Source organism: Rhamphochromis sp. 'chilingali', assembly GCF_963969265.1.
Source record: "Rhamphochromis sp. 'chilingali' genome assembly, chromosome: 1".
Lineage (NCBI taxonomy): Eukaryota > Metazoa > Chordata > Actinopteri > Cichliformes > Cichlidae > Rhamphochromis > Rhamphochromis sp. 'chilingali'.
Genome location: NC_137929.1, coordinates 53,957,054 through 53,981,263, shown reverse-complemented (window position 1 = coordinate 53,981,263; position 24,210 = coordinate 53,957,054). Strand labels below are relative to the sequence as shown.

The window sequence follows — 24,210 nt, the reverse complement described above, 5'->3', positions numbered from 1 at the left end:
AACCATGCTCAAAGTCACTTTAATCACATTTTTTCCTCATTTTGATGTTTGGATTGAACTTCAGCAGGACATCGTGACTATGTCTTCGTAGCTAAATCATTGCGTTGCTGCTGTGTGATTGACTCATTAGATATTTGCATTAAGGCAGAAACTTATATCATGAACCAGACAGAAATAAACACATAAAAAACATAATAATTAGAATATATGATGAATAAATAAAACCAGCAAAACTTGACTTCTCTTTAATTTAATATTAGATTAAAAACACAATTCTGTTAAACATATTTTTCTAAAACAATTTTGAGTGGATTAAAGGTTGATCAGAGGGAGAGAGACACAGAGATAAAGAGAGAGAGAGCCTCCCTCACTGTCACTGAATAACTGACTAACAGAACAGCCAATCACCTCTGCCCTGTACTCTCCATCTCGCTCCTGATTGGTGGATGCTGCAAAGATGACTGTTTGGTGCGTTCCTCCTCTTCCCCTCCTCTTCATCCCCTCCCTCCTCTGTCTGGTGGTGCTGCTGCTGCAAGCTGCTGGTGTTGCCGTGACGATGATATCCTCCCCCTCCCACACACACACACACACACTAAGAGGACAGGCAGCAAACAAGACGCTCTCGTGACGCGATGGCTTCAGGCTGGAGAACAGACAGCAGTGATCGGCTGCGTCTGAGGAAAACATGGTGAGTGCTCTCTTTAATTTCCAAGATGAGAGGACAGACGGACGACTGCGTGGACAGATGGATGGCTGGATGATTGATGGGTGGAGGAATGTGTGAGGATGACAGCAGCAGCAGCTGTAGCATGCTGTGTTTTCTTGATAGGGAGAGAGAGGGAAGAGGGGAGGATGGACAGACTGCAGATGGATGAAGGTGGAGGACTGAATGAATGAATGCATGAAGAAACTGATCAGCTTTAAAGCACATACAAGCCTGTGTGTGTGAGTGTGTATGTGTTTGTGTGTGTGTGTGTGTGTGTGTGCTGCCAGGCCTGTAAATGCAGGTTAGCATCCTGAGTGCTAACAGTAACAGTAGGTACGTCACTCCTGTGAACCAAAACTGGGCTGATCTGCTTTAATTTCTACAGCCACATATAAACAGACAAACACATACAGATATGGCTGGATTAGCAAACAGACAGTAGGGGCAGGGAGCAGCAGGTCAGAGCTTGTTTGATGTTTGAAGTTAATGCTTCTTCATTTAAAGTCAGTCGAGTGACTACAAAAAATAAACTGACCACAGAGATGAAGAGAAGATGTTGAAATTACTGAAAAGATGCCAAATAAGCAATAATGATACAGAAAAAAAGCCAGAAGACATGAAAAACATCTACAAGAACAAGCAAAAATGACTAAAGAAGATATGAAAAAGGCACAAAATCGCTGCAAAGAGACCCAAAACTGAAAGTTAAAAGCATAAAAAAATAACAGAGAAAAAAACACAAAGACACAAAACTACAAAGAAAATCAAACCGACTGCAAAAGAAATGCAACAGTTAAAAATGTGCAAAATCTCCCCAAAGACGCATCGAGTCACCACAAAGCGAAGCAAAGCAATCAAAAATGCAAAAAAAACATATGCAAAGCCATAAAAAAAGTACTCCGAAAGAAGAAAAACAACTGAAAAAAATCACTAAAGAGATGCTAAATAACTTTTAACAGATGCAAACATTCAACAAACAAATAACAAATGTAAAGAGATACTAAATTAAAAAGACAAGACACATCTGACTATTCTCTTCTGCTTATCCAACACCAAGATAAAAATCTAACATCATAAAAAACACAAAGATTTATAAAATGAAAATAAAAGAAACATTGTAAAATTACAATAAAGAGACACAAAATTAGCATGAAAAGATGCAAAACAGCTACAATGACACACAAAACGACCACAACAGATTTCACACACACAAAAATCATCTCCACACAGAAAAAAACCCTGAATAGGAAACAAAAACTGTAAATCACTACACAGACACACCAGCAACCAGAACAGAGGCAAAATGCTACAAAGACGAGCATTAAAAGATGCAAAATCACTGCGAAGGCGAACAAAATAAATAAGAGTCACAAAACATTAAGGATGGACCAGGACTTCATTATCATCACAGTTATTGTGTTACATTTAAGTTTGTAACTAAATAGTTAGAGGTTTTGTAAATGGTCGTATCCAGGACAATCTAACCCTGATAACTGAGCTTAAGTGTTTGAGTTCAAGTATGTTATGACCACATGGTCAGTAGTGACAAGCATGAAAATATATGTCTGCAGGATGAACTGGATGAACTACAAATTACTCAAGAAGGAGCAAAGCTACTAGAAAACACATCAAAAAGATTACTAATCATCCATTTACTTAACAGCTCATCCAATATAGTCTATCCTAGGTGAGTGCAGAGTGACAAGCTGGGTCACAGAAAAGACTTTAAAGAAAAACAAGATGAGAGGAGCCAGAAAAGTAAGAAACAAAAACAGAAATTTGACTATAAAAAGAAAAAAAATATGCACGAAGAAGTGCAAATTGCAAACAAGCATAAAGATAGTGAAAAAGAGGTGCTTTGATGAAATCTGTAAACTGGGCATAAAATTAAAAAGCCTACAAAGACAAATAAATAGATGAAGTGATGAAACATTTTCAATAGAAACCATGGAGAAAGAAAAAGGTAATTACAACTTATAGAAGAGAGACAGAGGAGTGATTAAAACAAAGAGAAAAACAGAAACATTCCCACGGGAATACAAAGGGAGACAGATCAGATTACCTGACTCTGTGTGTATGTGTGTGATGCCACACTGTATATTTACTGGCAAGCTCTTCAGAAACTGGTTCCACTGGTACGTTTCTCAGGCTGCAGGCAGGATGTTTTGTTTTTTTTTCTTTTGACTTCTAAAGAAATCTCACAATCCTCTAATGGACGCTGCTCTGCTGAGCCAACATGATGTAAGTCTCTCTCTAATTAAATCAAAGTATTTCGTTTGTAATAACCAGCCTTTTGTTTAACCGGCATTCAAAATCAAGTGAAATTAATGTATTACTATGTCAGGTGCCCGTGATGTCTATCTTTTAATGAATACAACAACTTTGATTACTTACTATTTCTGATTTAAATGATGACTTTCCATTCAGCGCGTGCTGTTAGCTTATAAAATGTTCATATATATGTACGGTAATTAGTTAAGAGTTTCAGTTTCTTCCTTTGGAGTTACTGCACTGAATCATTCACTTCCATCCTTCTATGTCCTCCATATTTCTCTTGAATGCCAAGCAGTAACTTACAGTTGCCTTACTTCTAACTTTAAGCCTCAACAAAATCCAAACAAATAAGCTATTATAAACAAACAAACTTGCAAACAAAGGTTTATGGAAGCTGTACAAAATTTGTACAGCTTCCATAAAGAGAGAAACTAGAGAAACACACAGACCAAAAGCATTCTTTGTAGCAGGCTGTAAATATTTCTGATGTACACATGGGATTTTAACAGAGCTGTCTATGGAGATCTACTCATGTTTGGAGCCTCTAGTGGTCCATATAGGAACTGCAGTGTTTTGGACTTGAGCATGACCTTTTAACCCCAGACACTGTAGATGCTTTATGAGCATATTTAGTTTATAGACAGTGAGCGGCCCAAGTTGATCACAATTTAGCTTTAAATGGTAAGACTGTGAATGCAGATGAGTTAACAGCAGTTTGAGCTCATCTGGCCAAAGAACCATTGAGGTGAGGCATCCGTCCTTCCACAGTTCACAAGAATCATTCTTCCTCCTACAGTATTTGTCAGATTTTGGTGAAACTTGCACACAATGATCACCTAATAGGTCTTCACCCAAAGCCAAGGTCAAAGTTAAGGTAATAACCTGTGAATAGTGATGAACTGTGAGATCGATGAACTATTACATTGTTGATGTTACTGTTTATAATCTTTTTGAAGAGAGCAAAGTGACTCCTACAGAATTACTTTTACAATGAAACTGTCCATGATAGATATATTTTGGGTTTTTAGTTAGTGCTGTACCTTTACTAAAGTGGGGAACGACGAGAAAATATCTCAGTTCAAGACCACTGTGATCAAAAGATGACGATCATTTTCTTCTGCAGAAATTTACATTTGCTGGGAGTTCCCGGCCCATTCATTAAGATACAGGGAAAAGCAGAAGCAGGGAGATGAGCAGCATGACAAAACATGAACACTAGGAGCTGAAATGGAGGTGGGTTGAAAGCAGCTTGCAGATGTGCACCAACAGCAACTATGGGCAGGTTAAAGCAACTTATATAGCGTCCTGTGTGAAATTTACCAGCTGGAATTGTGGATGGGTTTGACTTGTAGCTGATATAGATCTGAGCAATATAGTGTAGCTATTCCTCAAAATAGTGTGAGAAGATTAAACACAGACATCAGTGTGAACCCGTGTATGGGAGAACATGCAGATACATGCAAAGCATTGATGAATCGCTGACTCTTCTTTATGAATCTGTGAGGAAAGAAAACAAAACAGAGAGAAAGGGTTCGATTGTCTCTTTGCACTGTGGCAGTTACAGGCAGCCACCACACACAAGTGCACACAAACACCCAAACACAGCAAAAGCATTGTAGAGCAAAGAAGGACTGAGAAGAAAGAAGAGTGGAAAGAAGGGAAATGTCAGAAAAATAATTTCCTTCAATGTGCCACGTTTGTGTGTGTGTGTTTCAGACAGACATAAAGTGTGAGCTTGTCTGTGTAAGGTTGCTTTCACATCAGTCGAGGTCGTGTTTTCTGGGGGAGGAGGTGTTAAAACAGGATTATATACAAGATCACAGAGAACTCGTAACCATAATCCCTCCTCTTTGTGAATTATTCATGAAAATATTCCTTTTTATATTTTACCCACAGATATGGGAGTGTATATGCTTTGGCTGAGCAAAGTGACAATGAAAAATAAACCTAGACACCAGACACAAAGAGAGAAGGAAAACAGTCAGGCTTCCAAAAGCAGCACTGCTCATAACCTTGTTTTGTCAACTAGTTAAAATTTACATGGATTTACAGCAAAAGAAAAGCAGCCAATTACTTAAAACTGAAAACATAAAAACAACATTTTCTCTTATAAAAATGATATTATTTATGGCTTTTACACTTGCCAGTTTTTATTTACATACATGTTAATTCATAGTAATATGGTAATTTAACTTACTTTTATTAAAAAGTCAAGTGAGTTTATTTTCTTTAATTCTTCTAGCAATTAAATAAAAATGTTAAATTTATAAGAAAGAGAAAAAAAGAAAAATCAAAAACATTTGCAAACCATAATTAAGAACACAATTATTCATGCAAAAACAACATTTACTGTTCACAAAAGCACACAGTTAGTCATTCGTCACATGTGTAATAAAATATGACATTCATTTTATTTTTTATTGTATTTTGATTTATTTGCAGTGGTGTAGAGTATACACATAGTAGTTAGTATTAAATGTTCGTAAATGTAAAGTTATTTTAATCCTTGCATATGAAACACTTAACATGTTTCATTAGATGCATGTCCCCCCTTAACCCACAGGCAGTGATCCTGCATCTGTTATGGGGTTTCCTGCTTTATGTGTACAGTGCACTGTACACTGGTAGTGTGCATTTAGTTAAAGTGTTGTTGTTTTGGCCTGCATTTGTATAGCGCTTTTCTAGTCCATAGGACCCCAAAGCGCTTTACACTACATTCAGTCATTCACCCACACATTCACACACTGGCGATAGCAAGCTACATTGTAGCCACAGCTGCCCTGGGGCGCACTGACAGAGGCGAGGCTGCCGGACACTGGCGCCACCGGGCCCTCTGACCACCACCAGTAGGCAAACACGGGGTTAGTATCTTGCCCAAGGATATTTGGCATGCAGCCAGGATGCAGCCTGGGATCGAACCACCGACCTTCTGATTAGTGGCTGACCTGCTCTGCCACCTGAGCTACAGCCACCCCAAAGAAGAAAGTTTTTAAAGAACTGACAGATTAATGTTTTTTTCTCCATTTTCAGTGGAACAAATTGAGCTTTTTTCTATCATGTGCTGTGGGACCATAGCTAAAAGTCTATTTTTAGTTTAGGCGTTCACACTGATTCAGCATTATTACCACCATCTCTGTGACTTTAACATGATAGTAAAAAGAAAAAGCAAAAAAAAAATTAACCAAAAAAACAGACCTGGAACACTTTGTGAACCGAGCCATAATCATTGCAGCTCTCAGCACACTGCCAGCTAAATTTAAACTAAATTTCTGGGATTATAGAGGACATGATTGCTTCACTTTTTGGTGTATTTCCTTCTAGCTGGTGAACCCCCTCACCCCAGTCCTATGCAGTCTGTTACTATGGAAACCAGAACCTCCCTCCCCACCCGGCTCCCTCTCTGTTGTCCATCACTTTGAAGACATTTTGTTGACCTACATTACTGCTTCCAGAAGCTCTTCATAGTATTTTACTCCACATTTGCTGTTCCTGGTGGTCCAACAAGCAACAACATGCAGTCATCCCCCTGTTTGTGGCATCTGTCCATGGGCTTCCTATACAGGTTAAGCTTGATGTATCGTACCACTTGGGAGGCTATCCAGTCAGGTGAAATATTAAACCCACCTTTAATGCATTATGTTTACATGATAGAGGGTGAGTAGCAACCAGGTGCAGCCAATTAAATGCATGTGGTTAACTGCTTATCAACACCTCTATAAAACTGAAATTTTGATAGTCGTCAAATGTGAAGCCATCTGTGCAACAGCATAAACTTGGTCCAAATTGGGTCATGCAAAAGGAAAATTATCCCAAGCACACAAGTGAATGTTTAACAGAATGGCTGAAAAAGAAAAGAACCAAGATGCTGCAACGGCCCACTCACGTCCAGATGTCACCCTGACTGAAATGCAGTGGTGGGACATTAAGGGAGCTGTGCATAGATGAACTCTAGCAAACCTCAAACAGCTGAGGCAATGTTGTAAAGACATAAAACGTGTAAAGAAGAGTGGCCATAATCCCTCCACAACAATGTGAGAGACTGATAAAGTCATGGTTCTTTAATGTGCTGAATCATGCAGTGTCGTTTTAAAAGAGTTTTTCACCAGACAACATAGAGTCCTGTGAAAAAAACCCTCTTTTTCATGTGAATATATCAGCATTTGTGTATTTTTTCCAGCTAGTACACATAGTACTATAAACACATGTTTATATTGGCAACTGGAAAAACTTTGTCGATATTAATTAGCAGTTCCCGGGAAAGTTGGAAGAGTTTTTAGAGGCAAATAGTAGCCTTTTAACAATAAACCAGTGGACATGTATGTTACCTCTCATAAAACCTCTCAAACGCAGCATTAATTAAATGCATTTGAAATATGGAATCCAATCCAATTTAATAGCAACTTAAAGCCAGGAAATATTAACATAAATCAAACAGCGTCATATCAAAATATTAAAGTGAGACTATGCCAAACAAAGCCGACAGTACTAAAGCTTGACTCATTAGCTAACATTAAGAAAGGCCAGAAAGAGGACCAGGCTGGCTAGACAAGACAATTTAAACCACTTTTATCTACATTTAAATCAAATACAGTGGGGCAAAAAAGTATTTAGTCAGCCACCGATTGTGCAAGTTCCCCCACCTAAAATGATGACAGAGGTCAGTAATTTGCACCAGAGGTACACTTCAACTGTGAGAGACAGAATGTGAAAAAAAAATCCATGAATCCACATGGTAGGATTTGTAAAGAATTTATTCGTAAATCAGGGTGGAAAATAAGTATTTGGTCAATAACAAAAATACAACTCAATACTTTGTAACATAACCTTTGTTGGCAATAACAGAGGTCAAACGTTTACTATAGGTCTTTACCAGGTTTGCACACACAGTAGCTGGTATTTTGGCCCATTCCTCCATGCAGATCTTCTCGAGAGCAGTGATGTTTTGGGGCTGTCGCCGAGCAACACGCACTTTCAACTCCCGCCACAGCTTTTCTATGGGGTTGAGGTCTGGAGACTGGCTAGGCCACTCCAGGACTTTCAAATGCTTCTTACGGAGCCACTCCTTTGTTGCCCGGGCGGTGTGTTTTGGATCATTGTCATGTTGGAAGACCCAGCCTCGTTTCATCTTCAAAGTTCTCACTGATGGAAGGAGGTTTTGGCTCAAAATCTCACGATACATGGACCCATTCATTCTGTCCTTAACACGGATCAGTCGTCCTGTCCCCTTGGCAGAAAAACAGCCCCATAGCATGATGTTTCCACCCCCATGCTTCACAGTAGGTATGGTGTTCTTGGGATGCAACTCATTATTCTTCCTCCACCAAACACGACGAGTTGAGTTTATACCAAAAAGTTCTACTTTGGTTTCATCTGACCACATGACATTCTCCCAATCCTCTGCTGTATCATCCATGTGCTCTCTGGCAAACTTCAGACGGGCCTGGACATGCACTGGCTTCAGCAGCGGAACACGTCTGGCACTGCGGGATTTGATTCCCTGCCGTTGTAGTGTGTTACTGATGGTGACCTTTGTTACTTTGGTCCCAGCTCTCTGCAGGTCATTCACCAGGTCCCCCCGTGTGGTTCTGGGATCTTTGCTCACCGTTCTCATGATCATTTTGACCCCACGGGATGAGATCTTGCGTGGAGCCCCAGATCGAGGGAGATTATCAGTGGTCTTGTATGTCTTCCATTTTCTGATGATTGCTCCCACAGTTGATTTTTTCACACCAAGCTGCTTGCCTATTGTAGATTCACTCTTCCCAGTCTGGTGCAGGTCTACAATACTTTTCCTGGTGTCCTTCGAAAGCTCTTTGGTCTTGGCCATGGCGGAGTTTGGAGTCTGACTGTTTGAGGCTGTGGACAGGTGTCTTTTATACAGATGATGAGTTCAAACAGCTGCCATACAGGTAACGAGTGGGGGACAGAAAAGCTTCTTACAGAAGACGTTACAGGTCTGTGAGAGCCAGAGATTTTCCTTGTTTGAGGTGACCAAATACTTATTTTCCACCCTAATTTACGAATAAATTCTTTACAAATCCTACCATGTGGATTCATGGATTTTTTTTCACATTCTGTCTCTCACAGTTGAAGTGTACCTCTGGTGCAAATTACTGACCTCTGTCATCATTTTAAGTGGGGGAACTTGCACAATCGGTGGCTGACTAAATACTTTTTTGCCCCACTGTATGTCAAATTGGATTTACATGTAGAAATAATTTTACAGTTTGCCAATATTTGTTTTTCCTAAAAAACATTATACAATCTATCTGTAACACAAATCTAAGAAATTAAGTAAAACAAAGAAAAAAGAAATGTTATCAGATCCAACGAATAATGAATTTTATAAGTTACAAACACAGTTACAAAGTCTAGTTCAGTGAATATAATGGAATAACATATGCCAAGTTTCATTGACTACAAACTCACTAGCCTGGATAATTGTCAGTCAGCTAGCCAAAACTGATTGGAAACGTGGTTCCTCACAACAAGTATTATTTGTCAGATAATAGCATTAAAAATGCTCTGAAAGGGACCAATGGCTCAAACATGGTTGAGAAATCAAATTCAGTGACTCAGCTCAGAGCAGGTGAAACTGAGCAGAGAACTATCTGCTCTGGCTGATACTTACTTTATAAGTAAGTTGGCCCTTACTTTATACCATCAACAGGCTAAACTGCTGAGTTACATATAAATTTTATCTTTTAGTTGTCATAAAGGGGGAATTAGCTACAGAGACCAATGATGTATTTCTACCAGACATTTTAATGGAATAAAATGGTAATTTAGCTCACATATGGAGACAGGCTCCAGTGGCCACTGGAGGAACTGCAGTTTTTGGAACTTATGTTTCATTTTTAAACTGGTGACATTGCTGCTTGGTGCTCTTTAAAAGAAAAGCACTCTATACTATTGCTTGTGATTAGATAAAATATCTGAAATGAAAATATAGAAAAGAAACTTTGGGAGCATGAGAAATAACTTTTTTTTTTTAAAAATTACTTTCATTCTGACCGAATTTGCTTTGTCCTATAGCGTGTTTGCAGACTGTAACCAAGACAACTCAGCTCCACTTTATGGCCAGTAAAAGCAGATCACTGGCTGGTTCATTCAGAGGGAAACTCATACATGACACTTGGTCAAGTAACTGCAGGATTTTGTGATTCCGTGAATGCCTGAAAAGATAAAAGGCATTGCACACTCATTACCCATGGAAATACAGTTTTCCCAATGCCATAAAGGTTTTTCATTTAGTGGCAGCGAGAAGAACAACAGTTTGAGGTACTTTAACTCATCCATCCATTCGCTTCCATTTATCCTTTTCAGGGTGACACTGGAGCCTATCCCAGCAGTCATAGGGCGAGAGGCAGGGTACACCTTGGACAGGTCGCCAGTTTGTCGCAGGGCTAACACACAGAGACAGACAACCATTCGCACTCACATTCACACTTATGGGCAATTTAGATCGATCAATTAACCTATCCACATTAACTGCATATCTTTGGACTGTGGGAGGGCGTCAGAGTACCCAGGGAGAACCCACGCAAGCACGGGGAGAACATGCAAACTCCACACAGAACTCATTGAACTCAGGACCTTCTTGCTGTGAGGCAACAGTGCTAACCGCTGTGCTACTGTGCTGCCATTATAACCCACATTTTTTAATCAAATTTAATCTACCTGATTCAATCTTAAGACTGAGACAAAAGCAAAATGAAAAAGTATAAAGGAACACAGTCAAGAGTTTGAAGCTTAAGTAAATAATCTCTCTTGTCTCTCTGTGTTTATCTGCTTTTCCAACTAATCCTCATCCCTCTCTCTGTCTCGTTTCTGCAGGACACAGTGTGATCTGCCCACAGCTTGAACCCTATGTGAATCAAATTAACACCATAGTTCATTGCTTTTCACCCAATAAAACCTAAAGAGGATTGACTACTTTCATTCACTCGGTTTATGTGCTTGAAGAAACAACACATGGAAGCAGAAAGATGTTTTAAATGGGATATGTACCTAAATGTGGACACCTGGACACTCTTTCCCCCCATAGTGGAATAACCTATGCCAAGTTTCATTGACTACAAGCTCACAAGCCTGGATTACTGTGCCCTGAAATTACAGAAAAACCAAACCTGCATCTGGATTTCTGGCATTCTTCTTTGTGTGTGAAATGTTGATGTGCTTTTCCAGAGATCTAGCATCCGCCAAGAGTTATCACAAGGAGTTCATATGAACATTTGATCCTTTTTATGTTGAATACACAATGGAATAAAAGGGTGAGACAAGGAGCTTACAAAAACAAACAGTACAAAAATACATCTGGAACCTTGTATCCAAACATAAAGCCCCTTCCCCTGGCTGCAGAGTGGAAAAAGGGGTGTGTTTGGAGGTTTACCCTCACCAGGCTGCCACTTGCAGATGGAGGCCCACCAACACTCCCCAGATAGCAGCAGTGAGGAGTGCACCGTCCTGGAGGCTCCACCTGGCAAAAACGCCTGCCCACAACATGCAGGGAAGGTAGGTATTCAATAGGTGTGCAAATGTCCTGAACTACATATGAAAAGTGACATGAAAGCCAGCAAAAACTTGTCCACATATCGCACAAAGCCAAAATCAGCTTAAACCTTGGAGGTAAATTTCAGTTGGCTAAGAATAAACCTTTCTGTTAAACATCAGTGGTACAAAAGGAAACCAGAAGTCTTCCAATACCATACAAAGTTATGCCTCGCCTGTAATTCTGTTCATATCCATTTATGTTTATGCTTAACCTCCATATTATCATCCTTATTTATTTTTATATTCAATCCATATTTATTTATTTATTTATTTATTTTATATTACCTCCAATATAGACTGTCCCTGCCAGCTAAACTGAAACTGAAGCCAAAGATAGGACATCTACCTACAACACATGACAAGCGTCTCGAGTTTTACACAAACAAACGATAACTCTTTGATTTTTTCGGACTTGGGTTTGGTAGTATATGCCTATATGAACAAAATGAGAATAATTCAAACGCCATTTAACTTGAATATCGGATGTTTTCACAGATTATGTGTGCTGATGACATCAGGAGTTTTTATAGATCATTTATGCTGATGTTAGCATTATTCATATGGAAATTTAGTAAAGCATATTAATCTTTTGTGTCATTGTGAATTCAAGCAATACTGTATTTTTTTTAAAGAGCTCAAACAAAGAAAGTTTCTAGCTCCCCCAAGGTTTTTCTTGATTTGTGTGACCCAGACCTTTGACCTATGGCCTTGAAGCATTTCATACTAAAACGGTGTATTTAACATATATTTTTACGCAGTTCGTGATTCTACAAAACTCTATGGTTTCATTGTAATATCGTATGGAATAGTATTGCAAAATACGGTTATGGTTCTTAACAGTAAATTCTGAATTCACATTTCACATATTATTGGCCTTGAAGCATTGCATACTAAAACAGTGTATTTTACTACCTTTGCCCACATGGTGGGAGCAGAATCTGCAAAAATCATTGGTTCTTATCATGTAAAAACTTGAGATTTTAACATATATTTTCACGCAGTTCGTGATTCTACAAAACTCTACGGTTTCATTGTAATATCGTATGGAATAGTATTGCCAAAAAAATGCATGGTACAGCACACTCTATGCCCTTTCATAGTGTATATATCACACTCAATATGGTTTCTTTAAATCTTGTCTTCTATGTCAACTTTGTCCTTTGGCACTAACAATGAAGGTCTAAGTCAAATGCTTAGCCATCCTAGGTACTCATGTCGCCCAAGGCCTTGTATATACCTGTAAAGTTTAAAGATGAGCCATAAAAAAATTGGGGTAATATAACATTTTTACTGATTTTCACTTTTGGTGTGACCTTGAACTGATTTTCAGCAAAAATAAAATCAGCTTGAACCTTAATTGGTATCTACCATCAGACTAAATTTGAACATGATATCTTGAAAACTGTGGCAACTAGCCTGCTAAAACACGGCCAGATAAACAGACAAATGGAACCAATTACATACTTAGTAAAGACTGGACTCTAAAAGACTGGGTGGCTGTAGCTCATTAAGTAGAGCAGGTTGTCTACAAACTAGAAGGTTTAAAAAGTTGCAGTTTTATAGGAGGTATGTGTGCTGCTATTTCTTGGACAGTTTAAGTGACTATAACAGAAAATAAAACTGTGCCCTGTGATGAAATATGATGCAAAAACAAAGTTTATAGGACAGATATGAGCAAGTTATGGTTCTCAACAGTAAATTTTGAATTCACATTAGAGATTAGATAAAACTTTATTAATCCCTCGGGTGGGTTCCTCCGGGAATTTCTGTAACATGTATTTTCAGATTCAGATTCACTCATACATATAGAAATGACTGAATCATGTACTGCAAAGTGTAAGCCCAAAGCCTAATCCATGTTATCTATATGTTGTTCCTGTTTAATCCAGTTACTGATTAGCAACTGTACAACAATGAGACTAAACTAAAGACAAACAATATCTAGGCTATCATGGGGCATTCAATTCTTAATAGTGTAGCTTCTCTCTCCTCTTTCCTCCCTTCATGTAAACCGTTCAATTTGCAGGTTGCTGACTTGTACTGCTCTGCCTGCAAGTGCGCTCTGTGTGAGGACTGTCTTCCCAACCATGCAGAACACCCTAAGGTGGCCCTCAGCCAGGCCCTCGAGCAGCACCGCAACAACCTGCAGGAAAGACTGGGCACTGTTCAGGACAGGTACAGGTTGAAATACTTGATACAACATTAAGAAACTTTATTCAGTCCATTAATCTGTGCCCCCAACAAACCCTTATGTTAAACTGTTGTGCAGTGGTGCTAGTTTCCATTTATCAACAAAAACACACACAAACCCCCCCAAAAATTTTAATGCTGAATTACTTTTTTTTAAATATGTATTATAAACTGCAGAAGTAAGCCAATGATAAATATCAGCTGGAGTTTATTAGGATTTTATTATTTTTATATATTGTATATTTTTTTAGTAATTCCCAGAGACCAGGAGAGGGCTCTCTCATTAAGCAAGATTCATTTAAGAGTCACTTGGGCAATGCTCATTGATTGTTTTTTGCAGCAAAACACAGATGTTCCCTAAATGCCTCACATTTGTTAAGAAAAAAAAGATGGAAGAATAAAATAGAAGAGTGACAGTGTTCTGGGCCAAGGACTTTTCTCAAGAAAGACAAATAATCTCTGGAATTTAATTTAAATGCTACTGTGGGAATGAGATAGTCAAAAGATTTCTTAAAAGACATACGGGCTTGGGTAGAAAGTTAAAGAAGTTACTAAGTATTTATATTGAAAATACCCATCCATTCATGTAGGGAATTATTAGTAAACAGGGAGCAGTAAATGTAGGTCCCACATTCAAATCGCACTTAAAATACTAAAAGTCACATCTTTTCGTTTGCAAAATTGGAAAAAAATAAAATACAAATCAGCTGATAGCATTTCATTCTTGTAGATCAAACAGGTACAGATGTATTTGCTGTGGAGAACAAGTTGCATAACAACTGACATATTCAGTTAAAGTATAATGTAGGCATACTTAATATAACTCAGTCACAAGTAACTATTAACAGACAGTGGATGGAGGAAAGAAGAGATGCTGACATCTGGTGGACAGTGAGCAAAATACAGTACAAATGATTTACCAGACTATAAAATCTTGACATTAACAATAACATGTTATTAATTTTTCTCAATTAAAGTTACAGGTTGCATATGTAAACATTTAACAACATAAATGTAGCATAAAGAAAGCTTGCTATTGTTGTTTTGCAAATTAGATATGTAACTGCCTTTCTCTTTTGTGCGTGTCCTCTCTAGACTCCCTCAGATTTCAGATGTACTGTCCTTTGTTAAAGAGATCCTCCAGCAGCTGACCAATCAGAGGGCTTCCATTGAAGAGGACATTCAATCGAGCTTCGAGGACTTACACAAGCAGCTGGATGTTCGAAAGAGTGTACTGCTGATGGAGCTGGAAGTTACATACGGACTCAAACAGAAGGTGAACAGAGTTTGTTTAATTTTTCCTTTGATTCTTTGGTAAAAGTACAACCTCCTCAGTCACTGGTATACTTCTTTAAATAAAACAAATCAAATGAAAAAGTCTGAAACAGTCTAATGAAACTTTTCTTTTTCTGTCTCCAGGTTCTCCAAGCCCAGATAGACAGCCTTCTACGGGGAGAGGGGGACATCACAACCACCTGTACCCAGGCAGAGGAGGCTCTGGCTGGAGATCCCTGTGTGGCGAGCCTGCAGGTGGAACGAGAGCTGTGGGAGAGGCTGGGTGAGCTTGCTGGTCTTGGTTTGCCATGCCAGCCGGAAGAGAACGACCAGCTGGATCTGGTGATGGAGACAGATGGGCTGAGGAAGTCCATACACAACCTGGGGACTATTGTTACAACCAGGTGAGACAATTCAAATCAAGTTCAACTCAGTTTTATTTATTTAATGCCAATTCACAACAACAACTGCCTCAAAGCAATTTATATTGTAAAGTAAAGATCCTACAATAGTACAGAAAAACAGAATAAACCCAAAAGTCAGACAACCCTGTATGAGCAAGCATAGGGGAAGGAAATGGAAAAGAAAAACTCCCTTTCAACAGGAAGAAACCTCTGGCAGAAGCAGGCTTAAGGAGGGTCAGCCATCTGCCACAACTGGTTTAAAGTGAAAGGGGAAAGACAAAAGACTGTGGAAGAAAGCCAGAGATTAATACTAACTAATAATTACATGCAGAGTGGTGTGTAAACACATAGTGAATAAAAAAGGTGAAAAAACAAAAAAACAAAACAGAAACACTCAGTGCATCATGGGAACACCCCAGCAGCCTAGACCTACTGCAGTGTAAAGATTAAAAAGTTTTAAGCCTAATCCTAAAATCAGAGAAGCTCATTGAGACTTGTTTGTATCATTTATGCGCAGCTCCCTATAAGGTCCCACCACAGCATTTCAGTCAGGCTGAAGACTGGAATGGGCCATTGCATCACCTTGATCCTTTTCATTTACAGCCATTCTGTTGTACATTTGCTGCTGTGCTTGGGAACATGACTCTGACTCTGAAGAAAATAAGAGCAATCTATAAAATCCGCTGTATACCAAAGTATTCCAATCAGCGATAAATAGCGAGATGTTTTAGCTGTATTTTTTTTAGAGAACAACAAACTGTTTTTCCAGGCTACATTGTCAGCTTCTAAATTATTAAAGATTATTAAGCACACCAGCTTATCAGCTATCTGCTTTAAGGTGCATCTTTGAAAGTTATACCAGGAAGGCAATAAATTCTGATTTCAGTCTTTCTTTGTCAGAGGAGCTACAGTATCCAGAGTCGTACGCAGTGATGATATGAAACTATTAACAAGATAACAAACTCTGTAAAAGCAGCGTTCAGGTAACTGCTCTGCACTGTGTTGGTATAAGGCACTGAAGAAGATGCAGCTGAGGAATTATATCCATGGCCGACACCGTCTCTAAGGGGGTGGGGTTTTGGGGCATTTCAATGATGATGAAACATATTGAACCCTGTGGTTTTGGATTTAATGCCATTTCATTAACACTCGTCTTTCTTCTCATCCTCAGTGCGGTGGCAAGCCAGAGCGAAGCCATGGGTGCAGGTCTTGAGCAATGCATTGTTGGGCATCCTGCCTCTGTTACCATTGTAACAAGAGACAAGTCAGGGGGAGCCTGCAAGAGTGGAAATGCGATCCTCTCTGCTGAGGTTCATTCTACACCTAAACTCCATAAAATTAAGTTCTACTCTGTGTTCACACTTCAATGCAAACAGTGACAAAACATTATGATGTGTCGATGTAGGTATTCACACCAGACGGCAGCATAGTAGATGGTGAGATAGTGGACCACAAGAACGGGACATATGAATTTGTGTACACGGTGCCAAAGGAGGGTGACTTCTCACTGGCTCTCCGTTTGTATGACCAGCACATCAAAGGAAGTCCCTTCAAACTGACTGTCACCAAGACTCTAGAGGCTGAACTAGACGTAGGTGGATCTTTCTTTCAATATTAGTGCATTTCTACTATCCATTTGGCAAATAATGTCTAAATTCCTTTAATAGCAACTGTGATATACACCAACAGCCTATGTACGGCTCATTCATGTCCAGTGTCCTTTAGCATCTGTGCTGAAGGACACTGGACATCAGGACCTGAAACATCAGCTTATGACATTACTGTCTGACACTCACTTTATAATTATTGTTATGAAGGCCTAGTCAAGTAGTTTTGCCTGAACCTAAGAGGTTGTTAATCCTCTTCCCATCAAACGAAACTTGCATCCAAGTATGTCCAATCTCACTGCAAAACTTTGTGCTAATGTCCTCACACAACACAGAAAAGCTCGTATTGTTGACCACGTCATGCTTGTCTCTTGAAGTTCAGAGTTCTTGAGCAACAATGATTCAAGCAACATGACTTAAGCAATTATAAAACCTAAATTTATTTGATTGAGCTTACCCTAAATTCATCGATACATTGACTTTGGCAAAGGATGTAGGAAGCTTTCCAAACAAAAACCATATAACCTTCATAGTTACTGTGTATTGTGTTTCCCTTTTTGCTCTCTCTCCAGGTTTCTCCCTCTACAACAACGGCAACCAACTCAGCAGCCAATGCTACGCCATCGACTGGCTCATCTGAAGGAGCAAAGAGACGAGGAAAGTCACCTGGTCAGAAGAAGAAAGGCTCAAAGAGGGCCAGCAGTGCCCTTGGTACCCCACGGCGCAAAACTCAGAACCCCATTGAGGACGACCTCATTTTTAGGATCGGTGAGACATTTAGCTGGAAGAAACGAATCGTATAGACAGACTAGGATATTGTACACTTGCTTTTTTAAAGCTAATATATCCTCATTTTTGTGACACTGAAAGGCCCTTTTAATGGTTCAATTAATTTGGGCTTATTTCTCCCCATCATATGCATCACTTTTTCCAACATGGTGGAATTTTCATCTGGCTGATTTCAGTGTCTGTTACCTGTTTCATGTTACAGTTTATGAAGGGACTAAAGTAATGACATTGTGAATTTTAAAAGCTCAGATTCACCAAATTGTCAGTATTGTAGTATTGTTGTTGTTTTTTTAAATTTTTTTATTTTAGCACACAAGTATGATAGGACTGTCAGAATAATTCTAGTATTGACATCATAGCTAATCTTCTCCTACCTTAAACACTTCATAAATTTGTCCTGGAACAAAAATGTTCGTATGTGTGGTGCACCACACATACGAACATTTTGTGTGGAATGGTGAAATGCCCAGTTTTAGTCTTGATAATAATATTCCACTCAAATGTCTTTTAGACCTCGCTTCAATTCATTCAAAACTTAGGTAAATGTGAAATGGTCTTCCCATAGAAAGCCTTTCTTTAAAGTCAGTAACACAAAAAGAAAACATAAATATTCACCTTTTACTTTCAACAAAATTTACACAAATGAGCCTTCTTTTTAAAATAGAAAACACAATCCATGGGTATTTTGTGTTTGAGGGGGTAGGTCTAGTCCAAATGTATGTTCAAGGAAAATTGAACTCAAATTGAAGCTTCATGCAAAAGGTTAGTGTCTCAGTTGTTTATGAAAACATTTTTATGTATAATGGAATTTACAATCATATTTTGCACTATTCAGGAACAAAGGGAAGGAATAAAGGAGAGTTCACCAATCTTCAAGGAGTAGCTGCCTCTTCCAATGGTAGGATACTGATCGCTGACAGCAACAATCAGTGTGTCCAGGTATGGCCTTCGAAAAGCTGCAGGGTTCATATAAAAACCCCAAATTTATATCGAAAGTTAAACAATGTATATATGTCCAGATTTTCAGCAATGAGGGAGAATTTAAGAGTCGTTTTGGAGTGCGGGGACGATCGCCAGGTCAGCTACAGCGTCCGACTGGTGTAGCCGTGCACCCCAGTGGTGACATCATTATTGCTGACTACGACAATAAGTGGGTCAGCATTTTCTCCTGTGAGGGCAAATTCAAGGTATGTGTGCTGATATGTCAGGGTTGAAGGGGTATTGTACTTTATTGCAAGCAAACCCTCATTCTAATGTTTTCAGTGTTGATTTATGCAGCAATCTTATTGTTTGTATTTGTTGCTCACCAGGCAAAACTTGGCTCTGGCAGACTCATGGGACCAAAGGGTGTGTCTGTGGACCAAAACGGACATGTTATTGTGGTTGACAACAAAGCTTGTACTGTCTTCATCTTTCAGCTGACTGGAAAGCTTATTACCAAGTTTGGAAGCAGGGGCAATGGTGACAAGCAGTTTGCAGGTAATGTGGACTAAATTATATTATTTCACGTAATTTAATTCCCAAAAATGTACTATGGGCTGTAAAGAATAAATATACATAAAGAAGAAAAGGCAAATATATGAAGAGAAAATGTTTGATTCTGGATTGTCTTGAGATTAACGGCTCTTTAAAAAGTTAGTACTATATAGAAACCATTGATGTTTTTAACCCCATGAGGTCTGAGTCATCACTGGTAATGAAAGCAGTGCTAGCTGCCCTGACCCCATTTTTTGGTGACCAGCACAAAGTATAAGAAATATAAATAGTCAGTTAGAGCAATTAGATTGCGTACCCTTTTGTCCCCTGACTGCCAAAACAATGAAAATGATACGTCCTAAAAGTTAAGGATTGGGACAACTGATGGCTTAGATCTGAGAGGGTTAAAGCATTTACCCCCCAACTTTTGGCAATAAGGGAACAAACAACATTTTAACTTGCATTTCTCTTTTGTCCCAGGTTTTGAGGCTAGGGTTGTAGTTATCACTGATGACCTCAGAAGGTTTACGTGCGCTAATAAAAGTATTTAGGTGATGGTTGGCAGTTGCTAAGTCTGAAAATTGATTTAAGAACTGAGTGCACTTGAAATTCTGTTTAAAGTTTAACCCTATGACCTTTAAATCACTTGATGACCCCAACCTTTAACAGTAAAATATTGTACATTTTGTTTTTTCTTTTCTTTTTTCCCCTTTTTCTTTTCATTCTAAGAGACTTCAAAAACTATTCAGATATACAAATACCAGTGTTACCTTTCTCTAAAATACTTGCGAATTGAAAGTGTTAAAAGAGGCTAAAGCTAATTGAAAATACATTGTTCGTTGTACAATGTACAACCTATTTCTTTGTTCCTGTTTTTCTTTCCTAAAGGTCCACACTTTGCAGCAGTGAACAAAAACAATGAAATCATTGTGACAGACTTCCATAATCACTCTGTTAAGGTACAGCATTTTACTGAGCTTAAAGGATAGTTTTAGTGTAATGTTATGGTAAAAAAAAGCTAATATTTCATATCAAGTCCAAGTATGGTTTCAGAGGATTCAAAATAATAAATCTTTATCATTATTTCTCGGATTAGGTTTTCACGCTTGAAGGAGAGCTTGTACTGAAATTTGGTTCAAATGGGGAAGGAAACGGCCAGTTCAATGCTCCCACTGGTGTAGCAGTGGATATTAATGGGAACATCATTGTAGCTGACTGGGGCAATAGCAGAATACAGGTAAAACATTAACATATGAAAAAACTTTTATATACGGTCAACCTTTTATATATGAAAGCCCTGCTGTGTAAGGTTTTTATATATAAATAATACATATCTTCGACATTTCCAGGTGTTTGATGGCAGTGGCTCCTTCCTGTCCTATATCAACACATCAGCAGACCCTCTTTATGGACCCCAAGGTCTGGCTCTGACTTCAGACGGACACGTTGTAGTGGCTGACTCTGGCAATCATTGCTTTAAAGTCTACCGCTACCTACAATGATGGAGGCTTGGATGATGATGGGGGATGGTGACGTGGACGCGATAGACAAGTTGAGGTTTAAATGAAGCGATAGAGTGAGCACTGTCAAATAATATGAATTACTGCATGAGCCTCTAACTGCTCCCTGTGAATGTTGAAAATGGGATAGAAGGGATGAAAAAGTCAGCGAAAAAGTGTTCAGTTCCCATTCTGGGTTCCAACCAGAACTCATGACGGAAGTACCTAATTTGAATATTTTTGGTGATTATTATTAGGTAAGATCATAAAAAAATAAAATGAAAACAAAACATTGATAGCAGATGAGTCTCAAGAGGGCTTAAGATTGGCTCACGTGAAAATCTCAATAATTTCCAGCTGTCATACAGACATTGCAGAATGGGATGTAGATAAAAGTTATGCAATACTGGTTCAGAGATGTCAAATTTGAGAGGTTCAGTGTCTATAAATGGACTAATGAGGAAAGCTTTAGATAATAAAATGAAAAAACCAAACAAAGGCTGCAAGAGAGATGACAATGATTTCTTCAGAAACAACTGCTTACTAAATTTATGATGTGGTCAATGAGACATAAAAAGGAGCAAAGGCATTAACATGGACATAAAGGGACATAATGGAAATAATGTGGAGAGAATGAAATGAAAGACTGAAAGTTTTCTAATGTTCTGCCTTCTTGTGCTGTATGTAATACACAAAATAATTGATTATGAGCTAAAAGAGACCTATGTCTTCCAATTTCATTACATAATTAGAGACTTCCACTGTGGATTTGGTGCCACACTTTAACATCCCTTAAACAAAGCACTTAACTTAAAGGTAGCGCAGCTGGAGAGGACAGCAATTGTGCTGAAGCATACAAGATTTTATTTCTAAATATGACAAAAAAAATTCCAAATTTATAAGACATAGACCACTTTTAGTCCAAAGTGCATTGTTTGTACATTAGGATTGTTTGAACATGGAATGTTATTTTGATCCCATATAACAGTATTCTTTACAAATCTTAGGTAATAGATTCATTATTAGAAATGATTGCTTGACTCTAATTCTGACTGTCTGAATTAATGACTGATTGACTTGATTTGACAAAAAGCATTGTGTGTCTATGCTTGGTTTGAGTGTTCAGATATTTTTTTCCTGATAAACCTGTTGCAATGAGGGAAAAGTGAAAAATTTATCTTATATATTTGTGAAGATACGTTTAATAATATTGCATAAGCTGTAATCAACACATTTGGACTCAGTAACAGCAGCCGTCTTTTGCAGGAACATTTACAGGTCTAGTGCCCTCATGAGCCCTTTGAGCCATTTCGTTTCCACTGCATTTTAGGATCAGTTGATTTTATGATGTGAACAAACCAGTTTTACAATGTCAAGGTCTGTGATACCAATTCACAACGCATAAGTTAACAGAACTGATGTCCCATGAAATCAAAACAACAACAACAGTGACAACAATGGTGGGGACCAGGATGGCTGTTGCATTTACATTTGATGTGCTCTCCAGAACTCCTCGCTATGTCCTGCAGTTGAAATGCCCTATTTTTACATATTTCTCTATGCTTGTCACCATGGCAACAAAATATCAGAAGGATATTTTGGGGGAAGGAATTCTAGAATGTCTCTATTCATTCTTCCTTATTGACAAGGATACAAGAATGCTTTAAGAATTCTGAAAAACTGCTGTTGCCCGCTTGTAAAATTCCACATATTCTGTCAAAAAAGAGAATACCTCAGTGTTCTAGAAGCATGCCTCTGTTGTTATGTAACTGTTGACACCAAACATATCAGACATCTACTGCGAGCTCCCATTTTACAAGTCTAACCTAAAAGACAATTTACAGTAACATCAGTAAAGTATAGTTAATTTACAGTAACATCAGTAAAGTATAGTTAAAGTAATGTTAAAGTCTCAAGCATTAGCCATTTACATTTGGAAAAGTGCTATATGCCAGTAATAACAACACTACAAAGCATTTACATAAACTGTTGAATAGGTAAGAGAAGAATTTATGTTATTTCCATCCGCGACGAGTTGGGGAGATTTTACATGCACTATTAATATACTGCAAACTTCTTTGTTGATTGTGGTAGTTTAAGTGGCATCACATCAATTACTTACACATTTAGTCTTTACTGAAACAGGAATTGAGAAACTCATCATTATGTTCACAGTTGGTCAGAGATTCTCTAAGTTATATATTTTACTACTTCTATTTATTGCTTATTATTTATTTATCTAATTAGTTATTTTCATCTTTCCATTTGATTGTGTTACACCATGTGCATTTAAATTCATAAGTGCCCGTTACATTTCATCTTACTAGACATTTCAGTCTTTAGGCTGTATTGAAATGGGACTGGAATTAGAACTGCTGTTAATATTTTGTCAAGTTTCCTTTTTTTTAAAATCTTTTGTTAAATTAAAAAAAAATCAAGCTCATCAGTTAGCAAAAATAGCTCATTAGCACCTTATTTTGGGATCAACAACACGTTTAACTCAAAACTAATAAGTTAGCTGTAAAAACAGTGCAGTACAATGACCAACCTTATGAAAACATTAGCTTTAAATGGCTAATACTGCTTTTTTCTTACATAACTGATTACAAGCTAACCTATTAATTTTGACTTGTTTGTAGCCGTCAGTTTTGATCATTTTTTCACATAGAAACAACAAAATCACTTTTAATAACAATGAAACAACTTCATCTTCAATACAATGACAGTAATCATTATTCAGTCCAGTAAAAAAAAGGTTGGCGCCTCCTCGTTTGTGTAATTTGTTAGTCTGTTCATGGATTTGCTAAGACTATATTTTCTAACATAAGCATCCTGTAATGCTGCTAAGTGTCAGATTTTGCTCATCAACTTGAAATAAGATCTTTTGATTTGTTGGTACTATTGATTGTTTTAAAGAAATTCGACTGTGTTTCCTAATGTAACCTGGGCTTTGTTTACTGGATATTGAGCCTTAATGTTGGTATTACATATGAATGTTGCTTGATCTGGTAGAATTGCCTTCTCAGTAATTTTGAAGTAATGATTGTTTTGGAAAAATACAGTAAAGAAGATTTAATTACAATTTCAGACACAAACAGCTCATTTGTAGCCAACACAGCCATTGCAAATTTTCTTTTGGAAACCTGAAAAATAAAAAATAAAAAATGCCATTGCACATATGTACAAATGTGGGTGTTTTACGTGTAAGATTTTTAGCAGAAAATGCAACAGCATTGTGTATTGCACTGGTTTGATTTTTCCCCCCCTGCAATCCTATTATGGTGTTTTAGAAGACAGCTTTTAAAATACTGATCGCTTTCATACAGTGTCACTTTCAAGGTCTTTCTTGCTCTGTAACTGCTGTCATGTCTGTTCACTGTTATGGGCTATGACTTAATATTCACATACACTCAACACTGAAAATAAAGCATTGATTC

General features: G+C 38.1%; 2 protein-coding genes across 2 annotated transcripts in view; both read left to right on the top strand.

Annotated features, from left to right (window-relative positions):
- LOC308408916 (sterile alpha motif domain-containing protein 3-like) overlaps positions 1–24,210 on the top strand; it is a gene marked incomplete at its 3' end in the record, with an annotated part of 264,006 nt that overhangs the window by 65,749 nt on the left and 174,047 nt on the right. The gene's annotated exons all lie outside the window — the stretch shown is intronic.
- On the top strand, positions 555–24,210 carry LOC308407161 (tripartite motif-containing protein 2-like). Its single transcript, XM_080898663.1, has 14 exons — positions 555–688; positions 10,817–11,494; positions 13,560–13,708; positions 14,819–14,999; positions 15,143–15,402; positions 16,574–16,712; positions 16,808–16,993; positions 17,582–17,777; positions 18,634–18,737; positions 18,818–18,985; positions 19,109–19,277; positions 20,163–20,233; positions 20,371–20,511; positions 20,624–24,210. Exons 2-14 carry the CDS (start codon positions 11,396–11,398, stop codon positions 20,774–20,776), a joined length of 2,016 nt encoding a protein of 671 aa, XP_080754789.1. The 5' UTR covers positions 555–688; positions 10,817–11,395; the 3' UTR covers positions 20,777–24,210.